The sequence below is a fragment of the Adiantum capillus-veneris genome, chromosome 7 (assembly GCF_014529385.1).
Source record: "Adiantum capillus-veneris isolate H3 chromosome 7, ASM1452938v2, whole genome shotgun sequence".
Taxonomy (NCBI): Eukaryota; Viridiplantae; Streptophyta; class Polypodiopsida; order Polypodiales; family Pteridaceae; genus Adiantum; species Adiantum capillus-veneris.
This window is the reverse complement of record NC_140937.1, coordinates 11,570,173-11,587,900: the sequence shown is the minus strand read 5'-3', so window position 1 is coordinate 11,587,900 and position 17,728 is coordinate 11,570,173. Positions and strand designations below refer to the sequence as shown.

At 38.7% G+C, this 17,728-nt stretch overlaps 1 protein-coding gene across 1 annotated transcript; it reads right to left on the bottom strand.

The window, feature by feature from the left end:
- Nucleotides 1-8,559: 8,559 nt before the first annotated feature.
- Nucleotides 8,560-10,060, bottom strand: LOC147453437 (uncharacterized). Its single transcript, XM_086515619.1, has 2 exons — nucleotides 8,940-10,060; nucleotides 8,560-8,782 (listed from the first exon to the last, which is right to left on the bottom strand). Exons 1-2 carry the CDS (start codon nucleotides 9,948-9,950, stop codon nucleotides 8,705-8,707), a joined length of 1,089 nt encoding a protein of 362 aa, XP_086371745.1. The 5' UTR covers nucleotides 9,951-10,060; the 3' UTR covers nucleotides 8,560-8,704.
- Between the last annotated feature and the right edge of the window lie 7,668 nt (nucleotides 10,061-17,728).

Sequence of the window (17,728 nt, the reverse complement as noted above, 5' to 3'; positions counted from 1 at the left end):
TTCACATATTGATAACACAAAGAGAAAATCGTCCTACTATAGTAGAGACCATTGGCAGGAGGATGGTCTCACAAATGAGTTCTTGGAAGGTTTTTGGGAAAGCCTGTGGGATAACAAATAGTAGAGATGAGTCACTGTGTTCTAGTGGCTAGTTGTCCATCAAGCTATTGCAATCTGGATCTAGTTGGTGCATAGCGTTCACTCTTTGGCATGTATTTGTTGTGGCCATACACTTGAGACACAGTGCCACTATTTGTGGGACTACCCCATGGCACAACAAAAAAAAGCTTTGGATTCTTTGATTGATGCTTATACGTTTGAAAAATAGCTAGTACACTTGGAGTGTTGTAGCTTGATCCACCGTCACAGACACTTCATTTCAAGAAAACTTCGGTCAATGTAGGATGGTTGTAGTTCGAGAGGGCCAGCCTAGACTCTAGCCCACCACAAATCCTTTACCTCGAGAGTGGAGCATAGATAGAGAGACTTGTTGGGAGTCTATATGTAGCATGACACTTTGATTCTTTAGGAGATCCCGATGTTTCCATACTTTTGAGATTCAACCTATCCCATGAGCGGAGACTGTATGTGACATATGGTTGGGGCTAATCAACTGGGAGTCTATCTGTAGCATGACACTTTGGTTCTTTTGGAGAGCCTAATGTTTCTTCATTTTTATGGTTCAACATGTCCCATCAGTGGAGACTGTATATGACATCTAACTGGAGTTTATCCATACACTTAGGAGACATTTGAGATACTTCAAGGAAAGCTCTGACTGCATGCGGGAGTGTCGTAAGGATTTCTTGTTGCGACTTTAGCGACTTGGGCCCTTCTTCACCATATCTCATGGGACACCTACATGGAAGCACCACTCACCACTATGGTTATTTCCTCCTCCCATATCTTGATCTAGACATCATTGTACATATCTTGTTTTTCATTGGGAGAGTTTCCCCACATTTTGATGTAGCCCTCTCTAGTAAAGACAATTTGTAGGCCACTTGTCAGGTTTTTTAATTAATGGAACTTTTTCTAAAGAGAGAGAAAACTATTTGAGGGCCTTATTTCTTCCCCTCCAAAAGGATTATATTAATTACCTCTAGGAAGAGAGTCATTTGTTCAATTCAACCTTGTCATACACACCATAGACTTATGAAATCACAGAGAAAGTATTCTCTATGACCCATTAGCATAACTTGTGTTCCATAGCACATCACAACACATTGGAGACCTCAATCCCAAACCCTTCTAATGCTCATTGAGCCAAGAGGACTACGAGGAGAGACGGAGATCAAGAGGAAGAAGAAATATGTAGGAGAACAAGACATAGTAGTCATCTTAATGATTTAGCTTATATAGCATGATGAAGCATAATAGGTATGCAAATTTGAATGAGAAAGAAATAGAGAGCAAGGCTTTTGAGAACAAGGAGCCTTGCTCTGCAGCTTGCACACCAGCTTTCTCTACGATATAAATCTACGTCTTTGAGCCCCTTTTGGAAAATTGTTCAACACAAAAGTTGTAGATCTCATTGTTTCTAATAAGTGATGTAGGTTGTTTCAAGAGATTTCATCATTTTTTTGAGTTTTAAAAAAAAAAATTCTCACCAGGTCTCTTTGACACAGTTCATCCCATTTTAGATCTTTCCACTAATTCCTTTTTTCTTCTTCTCCATCGCAACTTTCAAAAATTTGTATGTGTAGGTAAGCAAGAGTTTACAATTCACATTGAGTAAATTCCTCATCCCCTTTGGTTTGCATTCTCGCACATTTTACTAGGCATCAAGACATGTTTTTGGGATGTTTCTAAGCCCTTTTTGTCCTATAAAAACACAGTTTGATTCTCGTAGGAATTCCCTTGGCACTTCTAACGATTGCATGTCCTTTTGGCACTCTTAGGTCCCAAGACACACTCTAAAGACGCCTTATAACATTGGCTTTTCCACTCTTCTTATTTTCTCTCTCTAGAATGGCTAGTTCTAAAAAGTGAAAATCATTTAAGTAGACCAAAATTCATTTTCATGACACCCAATATAGTTGTAATCCTATGGCAAAGGATGTTGAATAAAACAAGTCTGTGGTGAGTTTAATCTCTCTGTGTTATTCTCCTTAGCATAACTACTAGCATTATTCTTCTCTCAATTGTCTTATACACACACATAGTGGTATGAGTGAGATTTCATCATCTCATCTCATATCTTTAATATTTGTACCATCTAAATAGCTTCCCTAAGGATGGGATAACATAGTGTTGTGCAGGACTCAATTTTTGGCAATGCCAAAGGGAGGGGACATTGTAGAGAAGCTTTCATATCAAAGCACTGGTTGGAGCTCTCCCCATGATAAGTATCTCTTATATGAGTGAGCTTGTTTGTAGGTTTTGAAGGATGAAGTTAAACGTAAATACGTAATACCTATTGGAGAAAGGGATGTGGGTAATGCAATAATCATTATGAGGATGCACATGCAAAATCAATAGAGAAACTCATTGGACCCTACATTGCATCACACTCAGATTATCCAAATCCTTTTGCCTTCCACGTGGAGTGGACATCAATAACATGTGGAATTTCTTGTTGAAGCCCGCCTTCCTCGTTTTTCAATCTAACAAATTGGTGGCAGGAAGGAGGAATCTTCCTTACCCTATGTTGAATGCATGTCTAGCTTGAATAGTACTTTATATAGTACTTTGAATTAAAATACTTTCAACTGTTGTTTTTGAAAGTCTCTTGGGGATGTTTCCCACATCCCAAAAACTATATCCTCCTCTTCTACTTCTACTTCTACTTCTACTTCCTTTGTTTTGGCGGTTTCCTCCAAATTGGTCCTATGAATTCAAAGTTGAGGTGTAGCATAATTCAATATCAAAACCTCGATTGAATTGGAAGCAGTTCATGAAGGTCCCACGGGATTGTTCTTACAACTTGATAGAGAGTTCCTTAGAGAATCTCTTTTTCTTCGTGTGTACTCCTATCTGGGTTTTTTGGCTCGCTTCCTACGACCAAAAAATATATTTGTAGTATGGTTGTAATCCTATGGAAAATGATGCTTAATAGAACAATCTATGGAGAGTTGTACCTCTCTCTATTATTCTTTGTAACCTATGCACACACATGGAGGGTGCATCCCTCTTGCTACACCTTAATTCTCTATGAACAGATGACGTGTATTTTTTTTTTTTCTTCCCATTTCTTGTAAGAGAGACATGTATGCCATTGTGAGAGAATGTTGGAAAAAAGTGTGTCTCAGCTTATAGTCATGCTACTTGAAAACTAAATAATTTTGGTTAAGAGCAACAAAGAAAGAAAAAAGAAACCACTTGAATTATGAGAAAAAATAGTGTGAGCATGTGAAATATAACTCAAATTTTAAAATTTTCATCTTCCAACAAGTAATTATCCCTTAATAGTGACTTATTGTGAGAGATAGTTGACTATTATATTCCTTTTCTTTAAATATGAGCAATTGGTAATGGTTCACACACTCATTCGCTTTTTTCATGTTCACATGACAAACACTTGAGCCAAATGTAATTTGTGTGTAACCCATTAATTTATTATTTTTATCACAAAGAAAAAAGAGTAGCTAACAATTCTTTGACTTTGCAAGATCTAGCTATGTACTGTAAATTATAAATTGGTTTTGTTGCTTGTATGTGTAGAATGGATTTCTTAACCAATTATTAGGCTCACCCACGTTAGACAATTAGGCAATATTATTTCCAATTGATGAATTTGGTCTACAAAATTATTACTATCATGTTAATATTGATGTTTTTTTTGTTATGTTGGTTATTATATATTGAGGTAAATTATTTTTGTTTAATTTGCAAAGTTACTGGAGTTATTGCAAACATACTAAATAGATCTAAAGGTAGACATTAATTTAAGATTCCAATGTATTTTTAGGTGGATTTCTCACCTAGTGGCCAAACCCATTTGTCCATCATTGGTAGTCATGTCCTAGATGCTAATTCTTCTAGACTATTTTAAGAGACCACTGACCATTTGCAGATAACAATAGAGATAAACGACTATAGATCTATCTTTTGATTGACATGCTACTCCACTTGGGTGTCCCCTCACTTTGGAAGATGTACATTTTTTGCTTCTTTCATCAGAGTGACTATAGGTAAAAGTCCAACATAGGTAATCAATACAAAAGCTACTCATTTACAATTAAAAATCATTCTTTGCAAGTTTGCTAGCACTTATTAAAACCATCCGCTAAGTGTGCACTAGCACCACTTGATCCTTGCTTATTAATCATCTAGGGTCACAAATTTAGTAATTTGGGCAATGATCGCCTTTCATTGCAAACTTTTCGTTTGAAGCAACATGATCAGATTCATTGGTTTAATCAACTTAAGTGTAGATTTGTCAATTTAGATAGCACAACCACATTGTAAATTTTTCAATTTAGGTAGCACAACTGCATATTTGGTTTAGACAACATGCCCTTTGAAGCAAATTTTTTGCTTTAGGAAACACCATTTATAAGACCATACTACAAGTGCCTTCCCGTCATTGTTGTTAGTTTGATTTTAGAAACAATTAAGGACAATGTATGTTAGTCCCAAAGTAGGTAATGGAAAACAATATTTGGATTTTGTATACTTTTATTTAGTTTTGATTTTATTGATGGTGCATCGAGGACTAATATGATTATTAGGGTCACATGGTATGGTGTTGTTGTTTCATGAGATCAATAAGTGACTAGCTGCAGGTGACGTTGGCGATGGATTCAAGTATCTATGTAAATGGTGCATACCAATTATTATTGGATCAGTTATATTTTTGTTCTAAATATAGCTTAAGGATAATTCCTACTTTTACCCACAATGGGATGAATCTATATTAAGCAATATAATTTATCTATAAATAAATACATTTAGAAGGAACAAGCTCACTTCTGCATGGGGTAAATCTACAAATGCACTCACCTATGCTCACGCACCTACATGCTCTCTCTCTCTCTCTCTCTCTCTCTCTCTCTCTCTCTCTCTCTCTCTCACACACACACACACACACACACACACACACACACACACACACTATTTTTACCCACAATGGGATGAATCTATATTAAGCAATATAATTTATCTATAAATAAAGACATTTAGAAGGAACAAGCTCACTTTTGCATGGGGTAAATCTACAAATGCACTTACCTATGCTCACGCACCAGCATGCTCTCTCTCTCTCTCTCTCTCTCTCTCTCTCTCTCTCTCTCTCTCTCTCTCACACACACACACACACACACACACACAGTGCTAATATTGGTCTTGAATAGGTACATCACTCTTCCATTGTTCCATTGTCCCTTAAGATTTTCTCTAGAGGAATACTATCCCTTGTGTCAACAATGCTTCTAGTCCCTTTGAGGGAGTTGGTAAGATTATATTTACTAGTTAACGTTGTGTTGGAGTCAAGGTATTTGTACTTGCAAAACGTTGTCATGTTTGTGGATGATAGATTTACTATGCATGATGTTAGTTTTAGTGATACGGTTGTGGCATCCAACACTTAGTGTCATAGGTTAATGCTTACAAAAAATGTGAGGAAGAATTTTCATGTGCAGTTTTTTGTTTTAAGGCTATTTTCGATGCAAAACTTTGGCATTAACATTTTTCCCATTTGAAATTTTTTTTTTTTTTGCATTTGAGCAGAAGTTTCCTATGGTTGCATTGTTGTACCCTCTTGTGCACCTTTAAAACATATGGGTCAAATTGCATTTGGGGCAAAATGTAGCGTCCTAATTTTCCTAAGGATAGTTCTACATGGGATACTTGCAAATTATAGCTCTCCGTAGAACCTTTGTGGCCCACTAAATAGTTTTCCTTTTGGGAACTAATTGTGCTTTGTGACTTCCATTGATGATTGCTCGAAGGCAATGCCCGTGCCAATTATGTGTCTCGAAACTTACCTCAAACAACTCTTACTTATGGCTAAAAATAATATTAGGTTATAAATTGGGCACCCTTTGTTTTGATCAAAACAGGAAGTATAAGTTTAAAGAGCTCAATGCATTTCTCTAGCGAGTTTCAGGACTAAACAACAATGTACAATGTTGTGAATACCTCAACAAAGTGGTACAATTGAGACAAAGAACAAGCCACTCATGGGATGACACAATGTATGGCTGGAACTTTAGCGTCTTTACATATGTTTAGCTAAAAATGGGCACATGTATTATATTTTTGCTAAAGAGTGTCTTACTAAAGCTTCACAGTCTACCACTTTGTATGAAGCTTGGTGTCTTTGATTTTTTGGCTTATGCTGTAGTGTTTAAGCAACAACGCATAAAATTGGATAATAAGGTTGTGTAATGTATGTTTGTGGGGTACCCTTTAAATAAAAAAAGGCTACAAGTTGCATCATCTACAAGCCAAGCGTATCTTGATTAGTCGATTTGTAGGTTTTGTGAAAGATGCAGATCAATCTTTATCAACACATACCCAAGAGATAGATTTGAGGTCACAAAATGTGTATGATAAGTTGTTGCCTTCTTTTTAACAAGTATGCCAAGGTGGCTAGTGAAGGCTTTACATGATAATAGATAGGATACACCTTTGTCTAACTGTACTTGTTCATATTCTGAACATGCCTCCATGAGCTTGTTATGCTTTGGCTATGTTCGATGAGGAGGAACCCTTATTGTTGCCTGGCACAAAATTTAAAATAGTGGTTGGCAACAATGTAATTTAAGTATGATGCTAAAGTATGATGTAATTACTGCGACTTGCCCTCCGACAAAAAAACCTTGGTGTGAATGACTCTCTTCTTAGTCGCTAGCTTTTATTTGTGTCAATGATGCAAGATTTTGCCTCATAATTTTCCTAATTAATGATTAATCATTTCTTTCTTCTCTTTAATTCCACGCTTATCATGTGATTTCCTTGTATATGTGCTTAGCTAAAGTGTATCTGCACATAATTACACGTACATTCTAATTGGAATTCCATGTTTTTGTGTATGCTTGATTAGTGTGTGAAGATTGAAGATTAGTGAATGATCCACATCATTGTCCATGTGTGAGGGATATCGACCCTAATGCATGAAATAATCTCTTTGTTAGCAATCTCTAAACCTGGATTCATCTCTTTTTTTCACCTTACACCTAGTGGGTGATGTTTCTATGTCAATGATCCACATATTGGCGTATATGCTAATGGATTCTACCACAAAATACATAGCTCTATGTACAAATTTTTATTTTGTCAACCCTTCATTCCATGCTTGTACAGTTTACTTTCTTACATTAACATATTTTATTTGGCAATCTTTTGATCCAAAGAGAGCCTCCGAACTAGGTACTTCTTGTGGAACATACTAAACTATCTGCATCTAGACTCATTTGAACTGAAGACATGATTGTTGATCATGAGTCCCTCATACAACTACCATCCCACAAAGAATTCATCATCTTGGATGTATTTTGAGCTTCATCTATTCTGGTTCAACAAAGTATAAAGCGTTTATCCCAACTTGTTTGATTGATCTAAAGCAAACAAAACATCTATACACTTTTCTTTTCAGATTCTTTTCACACACCAAGATGTATTACTTTATCAGAGGAAAATACCGGAAGTCCATTATTTGACAATAGGAATTGACCCATCCTCCAATCTATTGGAGATTGCGAAGGCAAGATGAGAAACATCAACCTCAGCACGAGCTTTCTTGCGCTCGACACCTTCTCACTGGTCAACTCATAATCCCATAAAGTGACATCACTTGACAGAGGCAGCAACATGTTTTTATCAAGGCAGCCATGAATTGCATCAGCTGGTTCCATCTTACCATTTTACCTACATGGGAATACCTATTGTCATCCTTTGGTGCGTAGGGCAATACAGACAACACCTTTAGTGACAAAAAATCTATAAAAGATTACAATTTACTGATAACTAATAGCACACTAGCACATCTCTCTCATGCTATGCTTACCCACCTTATCTATTTCGCATATTCTAATGATCCTAAGCAACATGCTTACGCCATTTGATCTCCCATCAAATTTTACAAATTTCATTGAACTATGCGTCATACGAACATTTGGGCACCGAAGATTGTGCACGATACATCACTAATCTAAAAAAAGAATACATAAACCCCTTGTGGATGGAGACAAAAAGGACTGTTTGGGCCATTTGTCCAATCCACGACTTACAGATAGTTTATTTTACAGCGAGATTTAAAGGTATGGCAAACGGTATTGATCCTAATTAGAGATGAACAAAGGAATCAGCAGGTGATCACTCTGCTACCCAATTCCCACTCTTTATTCCAACACGGGTTCTCACAAAAGCACATCCATGTCAATCAGCTATGGACAGCATCGGACTTAGAGTCAGCTTTGGGCTACTGAGAAACATAAAAAGCTTGCAAGCTCCCTCCACAGAAAATGCCTACATGCTTACCACAGATCAAGTGCCATAGTTAAGGAACTTGCAATCACTTACCTATTCAACCATTTTTTGATCGAAGTCACAGCTCCATCCATAAACAGGGAGCTCCTGTGAATGATACGAATCCTTAGGATGATACCTGCAGATGAAGTCCTTGGGATAACGCTGCCTGTGCCAGAGCGGCATTCATTAACCATGCCCCCCTGCATGTTTGTCACGACACCTTTTTTCAAAACACCTCAGAATAATATCTTCAGATCCTTTCCACATACTGGGCAGAGATTGCTCCGCTTCAGACAGTCAAGGGCACAACCCATGTGGAGGTGATGCCCGCAACTTGTGCGACTTTTTGGTTTCCAGCAATCATACCCTGCAACAAATGCAGTAAGACTTTAACTCTGACCTCTGACGCACCTTCACTTTACAGTTTTGAGAAGGTCGCCTTTATGGCAAACTGGGCACAGGCTGCACAGCCCATCATCGATAGGGCTTTGAGTGGAGTCCTGTGTAACCCCCGACACAGACACTTTGGCCATCTCCTCAGCAAACTGCAAAACCCTCCGCACTGCCTCCCAATCCTCTTTACATGGATAGGGGATCTGCAAAGAAGAATGAAAACATAAAGGTGTGGGATGAAAATCCAATACACTGGATGTGGAAGGTGCCGTTGACACGGGGCTCTTGTGTGAGACATTGCTAATGACGGAGTTTGGCAACAATCTTTTCTCTTCGGCCCTTGCACTTCTTGACACCAAAGTGCTCGTGGACGACAACTCATGAGATGATGGCCTATCAGCATCCATGCGTGCATCCGAAACATCTTGCACATTCCGTGGTGCCTGTGCAAAGAGCTCTACGTTGCCATGAAGGTAATCGTGCTCTAAGTTTGCACAGATAGGATGTAAGATGAAGTTGCAAAGTGTGCAACCCAAATGCCAGCCCTGCACTTGCTCTCCACATTCACCACATGTATTCACAAGGCCGCCATCTTGTGGCGTCCGAATCAGCAGACCCAAAATGTGTGCCGGATGCTTGAGGTGCTTCACTTTGGAAGGAAGTGCAGCGCATACCTGATGTAAGGTAAACTCACAAACACCACAGCGATAGAAAAGCTTGATTACCGGCATCATACATCCACTGCACTCTCGATGATCATTTGGGAGCTTCGATAAGTGCTTTGAAAGAACAAGAGGATGAGGGTGGTGAGGGTGCAACATGCATCGCGGTGCCCGCACACATCTGGGGTGCATGTCGTAGTCACAAACATCACATCTGAAAGACCATCTGTGTATACTGCTACCACAGCTGTCGCACATGCGGGCCTGTGAGGAAGAGGAGCGATGGGTGAGATGAAGCGGATGCTGAGCATGGGTGAACTGGGTTTGCTGTTTCTCGATGGCTGCGCAGTGCACATGCACATCATAGTCACAATCCGAGCAATGATAGAGAGGCCCGCAGCCTTCCTCCTGGCACAGATTGCAGAAAAACCCATCTTCAGCATAGGCAGACTTTTCCGGCCGGGAGAGCGTGTGGCCCATTGCTCGCGCGCGCGCGCGCGCGCGCAGAGAGACAGAGACGAGGGTTGTAGTTAGGGGACTTTAACTCCTCTCAAGTCTCAAGTCTCAAGTCTCAGAAGGAACGGAAGCTTGTAGCCTCGTCCAATTTTTGCTGTTTGGGTGTCCCTCAAAAAGTTTTGAAAGCCCTGATGTTTCCCAATGCTATACTTACTTTATTTTGGAAAGGATACAATAAATGATTTGAAGTTAGAACATAATACTTTTTTTTAAAACTTTTGATTTTTTGGGGCTGGCTCGGGATTGAGCAGGTCAAGAGATGTTTTTTTTTTGGTTTTATTAATCTAATCTTTTTACCCACCTATTGTGGGTTTTGCTAAAAAGAAAAAAAAACTTTTGATTTTTTAAAACCACAAATCATTTTAAACTTAAGAACAGGGCTTGTCAAAAGCATTTTTCCTAACCAAAGAAATTAAGGGCACACTTGAAAGTGTCGGTTATTAGGTTATTAAATTTGTCAATTTTTACATTAAAACTTATAAACATTTACAGGTTTTTGTCAAGGCCATCTCATAATCTAGCTAGGATTTTGTAAATCTAACCGGTTAAAAATGCATTAAACCTCTCTTTTTTTTCCAACATTGTTTAAGAAGTAAACTAAATTCCACAACTTTACATTAAGGATTAAATAAAAGGTTTTTTTTTAATAACACCTTCTCTCTCTCTCTCTCTCTCTCTCTCTCTCTCTCTCTCTCTCTGTGTGTGTGTGTGTGTGTGTGTGTGTCTCTCTGTCTCTCTCCCATGGAGATCATTATGAACTTTTACCTTTTCAAAGTAGATTTTTAACTCTCATGGCCCCTCAATAGTCACCTTTTTGCCTTTTGAAGGCCCCTGTGAATACTTCACCTTGTTTTGCTTAGTATTGATGTGTTGTTGCAGAAAAATGCAAACATTATGATCATCGAGTACATGTCTGTGTCTCTCGAGCGAGTTACATGAAAACCATGTGACTAGTCACATTTTTCATCATGCAATGAGAAAATGTCACAAACTACATACCATATCATGCACGTCATACAAAAGTGTCATATAGAAGTACTAATATGTGACCCGCGCATTGCTGCGGCCAAAGAAATATCGCCTCTATTCTTATAAGGCTATCTTCTCTTCCAATTGGAACACTATCAATATTCTCCTACATATATAGTCTGTTGTTACATCTCTTAAAGTGATACATGACAAATTCTAACAAACATAAACATATGTAAGATGCTGCAAAGTATTCTTTGATACCAAGCTTGGTCTGTTATTGAATTGATATTTTATTATTTACTGCAGTCGACAGGTGAAAAAGGCTTGACCGATCTAAACCTATGCGAATGGATATATATTTTATGTACATTATTCAAGTGCTCTTTTATGAGCTTTGGCCGTTTATGACCGGCCGGCCAGTTTGTACTCACTTTGACCATTCAAGAAATCTATAAAGTAAATACATGCAAAAGGGAAATGGTCACTCTTGCACGGGGGGAGATTGCACCCAGCGTTCGTGTCTTTCTTCTCTCCTCTCCTCCCTTCTCTCTCGTTGTGCCGGCGTAGCACTCCGCTCTAGAGGTGCGCCTGCATGTGCTCTCTTGCTCTCTCCCGCTCCCTTTCCCTCTCTGTTCGTGTATGGTAGTGATTATGGTGCACAAGTTATTTTTCAGGTATACAATTTTGTCGATTATGGCTTGCAGTATGTTGTTTTTGCTATTTTTGAAGGGCTCTCCGTGCTTCCGTTTGTTTTTTTTTCTTGGACTATTTTGCAGCAAGTCAACTTGATGTTGACCTAGCAGAACAGGTAATCAAGGGTATTGTGGAAGGGTGCAAGCAATCAAATTGTGTCCTCCTCGGTGGTAAGAGATTCTTTATTCAAAAGGAGAGTATGATCTTAGTGGTTTTGCGGAGGGCACAAACGTACCACCTCGCGGCACAAGCTCTGCTTCTCCCATGCACGCCACAAACCAAAACCACCCCATATTGGCTTTCTATCTCCTTGTCATTGTGCGAGCAGAAGCGGTACAACGACAAAATGTACAATAGATAGAGTGCACAGCTATTGAACAACATGCAGCAAACAGGTGCTTGTGTACTCACAGTTGAAACAATTTTGGGAAGTTGATGCCCAGCGATACTCCCTAGCACCCCACATCGGACACTCGGAGCTGAGCGACAAAGCGTAGCATGGTGGCAATGTCAAACCTACTACTGATCGTAGGAAAAGTCAATTGGACCGCATACTTGTCCACGGAAGAAGCTCAACTCAAGCAATCAAGCCAACATGTCACCAATCGCCCATGACGTCAGCTATTCTCTGCATCTTCAGAATGACACACACACACCCTCGTGAACTGACCAAACTCTCTCTGCTCTCTCTCTCTCTCTCTCTCTCTCTCTCTCTCTCTCTCTCTCTCTCTCTCTCTAGGATTTCCAACAAACTCTGTAATAATCATAGTTTGTAGCCATTGACAAGACAGTGTCATCATTCAAGTGCTAACCTCCATCGCAACTTTTAATTAAGCAGTATTGACGGGTTCTAACAAAGGACATTAATTTTCTAGCCACCTCACATAGCTAGCATAGTAATTTTGATAAGAGATTATTGATCCTTTCACAATATATTTTCAATCGTGAGCCTCCAACCTGATATTTATGAATCTTTTGTTCATTTCAACAACCTTATCACTGATACCTTTAAGACAGGTTCATACTTTTAGTTTTGACAAATCCAAAATTCAAAAGTATCAATGTGATTTCTTTTGCTCGATTTTGTAAGTTTCAATTAATGTTAAGCTAACCTCTGTGACCTTTACACTGCTTGTTCATAAATTGATGTTATTCTGTATATCTTAACATTTACTTCAACTACAATTTGGTGCTAAATTTCTTATTTTCATCATATTTAGATGACTCATTATGATACTTCTCATTGTTACTTATATTCACATCATTTAGCATCATTGTGTTTCCACAAATCTTAAGGGAATCCAAGTATTTGTCTTCACTGAAATTAACCCAATGATTTTGATGACAACCTTCATTTTCTTTTCTCCCTTGTTTGGTGTCTAATAATTCACAAAGAACTATACATACCATAATTTGGACTTTCTCCCTTTCTAAGTTGATGCACACTCACCATATTGTATCAGATTATTATATGTCAGCTCCCTTGTTTATTACCAATCAAATAATGACACTCATCTATCATTTAGTACTTGGTTAATTGTGTATGCTAACCCTCTCACACAAGACTGGGCCAACACTCTTAGATGTGCCTACTGCTCTCGTTCCAACAGAAAATACAAGTACACTTACTCGTCTTGGCTAGCTTAAACTTATCATTTTGCTTAATAGGTATTTTAAGTACCAACTTTCCCAGCATAGTCTATAGTTCAGGAAAATATTTGATGCGTCAATTCGTATTGTGAACTTATTTGCTTATTTATAGTATCTTCAATCCTTTCATTATGTCATACATCATCTTCAGCGAGGCAAGTCCTCCATGTGTAATTAACCTCACTATTTAGTCTTGGATCTCTTGTATACTCAGATTGCTTTCTAGCTTATATGACACTGCTACTCTCTTCCAGCACTTTTTGAATGTATACTAATTTCCATCTCACACCAAGGCATATTGTTTTGCCTCCTACGTTGGTACATTCCAACATCATTACATATATTTTGGTGCAGGTTACTAAATGAACATCTCTTTCCCCTGTATACAAATGTTGTTTGCGAGACCCCGTGATTCAACTTGAGTTTCCTTCCATTATAGCTGGCCACACACACACAAGTACGTACATTTTCAGATACATAATATCCTCCGGATATGTACATCAAATACGCCCCTCCTCTTTTCATAATTCATTTCTATGTATTGTCTTCTAAGCTGAATACTCAAACATTGCTAAGGTCATGGCTTCCAATTTAATTGCAAGGAATTTTCATTGAGATGATTTGTCATTAAGTTATGCAGCTACTTATACGAGTTAAGGTGCTCTGGGATAGTGAACAACAGTTTGTAAATGCCCTCCTACTCAAACATGATCCAAATTGGTCTCACACATGTGATAAATGTTATATTTTTATGCCTAGCCTGGTCCATTGGTCACGGACACATAGATTCCCGATTTAGGCAGTGTGTAGATACTCATCTTGGTGCAGATCCACCGATTTAGGCAGTACATTGATAAACAACAGATTCATGATTTTAAAACAATATCCAAAGCAGATTCGTCGATTTAGGCAGCATTAGCGCCGATTTGCCGATTTAGGCAGCATGTCTTATTGGTGTACATTCACTGATTTAGACAACACCAATCACGAAATCATGTTGCAGTGGCTCACCACCATTGTAACTGGTATGATTTTGTTACTCAAGTACCCAAAATGAAGGATATTTGGATTTGGATTTGGAATGGGTATATGCTAGCAGATAATGGGACTTGGATTTATGTGGGATTTGGACTTGGTATATGACATTTTCCTATCGCGACAGTATTTATGGCATTGGATTTGAGATCGATAAGAATTAATTATTGAATGATGAGTGTGACCAATGATATCCTGATTCCTCATGATATAACATATACTACTTATTCTAGTGGTATGGGACACTAGAATAGGCAGTATGTGGATGAGGGGAGCCATAAGTAATGTTGTCTAATTTTATGAATTTCTCTTTTACTATGTGATAGTTTCGATACAGATTTCTAATCATTGTTTTTGACAAGTATAGTTTGCAGCTTTTTATCTTCACAACTGAGGACAATTGCTTTCCAACGGAGAGGTATGTTATGGAATTTGATATTTTATTATTTATTTCAAAACTGATAGGTGGAAAAGGCTTGACCGGTCTAGGCCTACCCAAACGGATATATATTTTATGTACAATATTCAAGTGCTCTTTTATGAGCTTTGGCCATTTATGACCGGCCGACCAGTTTGTACTCACTTTGATCATTCAAGAAATCTATAAAGTAAACACGTGCAAGAGAGAAATGGTCACTCTTGCACAGGGGGAGATTGCACCCAGTGTTCGTGTCTTTCTTCTCTCCTCTCCTCTCTTCTCTCTCGTCGTGCCGACGTAGCACTCCGCTCTAGGAGGTGCGCCTGCATGTGCTCTCTTGCTCTCTCCCGCTCCCTTTCCCTCTTTGTTCGTGTATGGCTGTGATTATGGTGCACAAGTTATTTGTCAGGTATATAGTTTTGTCGATTATGGCTTGTAGTATGTTGTTTTTTCTATTTTTGTAGGGCTCTCCGTGCTTCCGTTTTTAGCATGGTCGCTTCTCCTGGACCATACATTTGATAAGATCTTCCATGAGTGCTAGCCCTTGCTCAACAAACTTAGGAGTGCTCTACTTCTATTGGGGTGGGTGGGGTGAGAGAGAGAGAGAGAGAGAGAGAGGGACTCCTTTTGGTCTATTTTGGTCTAGCAATGCTACCAAGCTTGATTATGCAAATCAGATACATTAGCATGGTGTGAAGAGATGAAAGCAGTTTTTTTTTTTATAAAATGGAGTGGGTTTTTAGATTGGTTTCAACAACAATGGGAACACAATTGGATTCAATATCTCTGTTCCACTCTCTTACTTGCTTTTATCCTTACGTCTTTCTTGTGAGCAAGGCATGGTAATAGTGTGCATCATAACCTCCTATATAGTAGGAAGGATGTCTTTCCCTTGGTTTATTTAGGGTTTGCAAAAATGCTACCAAGTCCAGAAGGACAAATTGGGTAAGTTGAAAAGTTTTTAAAGATGAAGGTCCATAGTTGTTCTATTGTGTAATCATAAAACTTTTTCATGTCAAAGAGTAGAGGTGTAAGAAGATTAGGGCTCACAGTTTCCAATGTACCAAGAGAGCTTCAAGTTTCAAAAAGATGAGTTGGCTTCCCTTTAAATGTCAAGAATGTGATCGACCCTTCCATCTATGTGCTCTCTAAATGCTTATTTGTTTTCATCTCTATCTATGTTTTGTGCACAAGCATGGTAATAGTGTACATCATCACCTAATCATTACAATGCATAAGCAGCTTACTACGATAAGGTGAACACTATTTGTTTCACGCCATTTGCAACTTAAAATGTGATCGAAATGAAAGCAAAATAAGGTTGCTCAATTGTTTATTTTTGTAGGATTTTTTTCCATTATGCTAAACTAAAAAACCTGGTGAAAAATTGAGAATGTGACCTAAAATCTTGCATGTCATTGATCTCTCTCTCCCCAAATTACAAAAGCATGTTCCTCTTTGAGAGAGCAGACTGTGCTCAACCATGTACATGGCTAGGCTATTTTAAAGGCACCAATCCTTCATGTTTAAATATCTCTTTTCTCAATTAGTAGGTTGTTATCGAGCCTATTCCCTTACACACAATCTATACCATACCAACCATTTGGCTCATCTCCTACTCCCTTAAATGTGAGATTGGACATTGAGGTAGTGTAGGAGAGAATCTTTCTATATACACACATTATGTCCTTAAAGAACTATGCTCTACTTAACTTCTCAGCTTTCTATCACATCAAACCTTATTTTCTTACATTTTAGCCCACCCATGGCCTACATTTATTTCTCTTGTAGAAACTTCATGAATTCAATTTGTCATTTGCCACCATTATATACATATTCTTCAAGCATGCTACGTGTTGTATTTGGTCCCATAGGTCAATCTAACCTTTAAAGACAATGACTCTCTCTCTCTCTCTCTCTCTCTCTCTCTCTCTCTCTCTCTCTCTCTCTCTCTCTCTCTCTCCCCCCCCCCCCCCCCTTTGATCATAACGTTTTCATCTGAACTCCGATTTGGGTGAACTATAGCCTCAATCGAAGAGCACGATTCCCTCTATGCATTGATGTAAAGACAAAAAAAAATCAAAGTTATGAAAGGTGTTTTTGTAGTAGAACCTCTGAAGTGAACAGGTTCAGGAAAGTTGAATCTCATCTCTTATTTTACAGACAATGTCTTCCGGCACTTGCAAGGGTTCTTCTTCTTCGACAAGGTCCACAACCATTGTGGAAAATGATCCAAAATCTCCTAAGTGTGGAGATACCAACACAACCACCCAACCAACACCATCGAAAACCATGATCATGGCATACTTGGTATCATTGCAAGAGACCGTAAACAAACAAGGTGAAGACTTACGGGCACTTGCAATGAAGAATGGCACACTAATGGGTACTTGTGGTTGAGAATGAGAATCTCAAGAGGACACCTGAGATTCAAACAACACGTTTGATGCAACTTGAAGAGGAAGTCAAGGAATGTAAACGCTCTCTTGTGGACTTGAATGCTTTGAAGGAGTGCATGAGCAAAGTAGAGAATGACCATGTATTGAAAGAGGAGAAATTTGACACCATGGTCTTGGATGTATGCGACATGAAAAATGTATGCACAAACAAGTCTTGGGCTGATGTATGTGGTAACAATGTGGTTCCTAATTCCTTACTCATGCAAGCTATGGTTCAAACAAAGAACATTGAGAATGTGGATGCGGAGGAGTTGAAGGAATGGGAGCAACGTTCCAACAACATTGTTATTCGTGGAATTCCCAAAGAGAAGTTAGAGACACCTCCTTCTCTTGCATAATCTTCGACTCCAGCTCTTTACGCAGCAAAGCACTTTTAGCCTCATTGCGACTTGCATAAAGACCAGCCGAAATATTCCAAGCATGTTTGCAGATTTTGTTGAACAAATGTGAGGAACAATGGTGCGCTTCACAGACAACACAATCAATGCATAAGCATACGCACCCTTTACATCCCA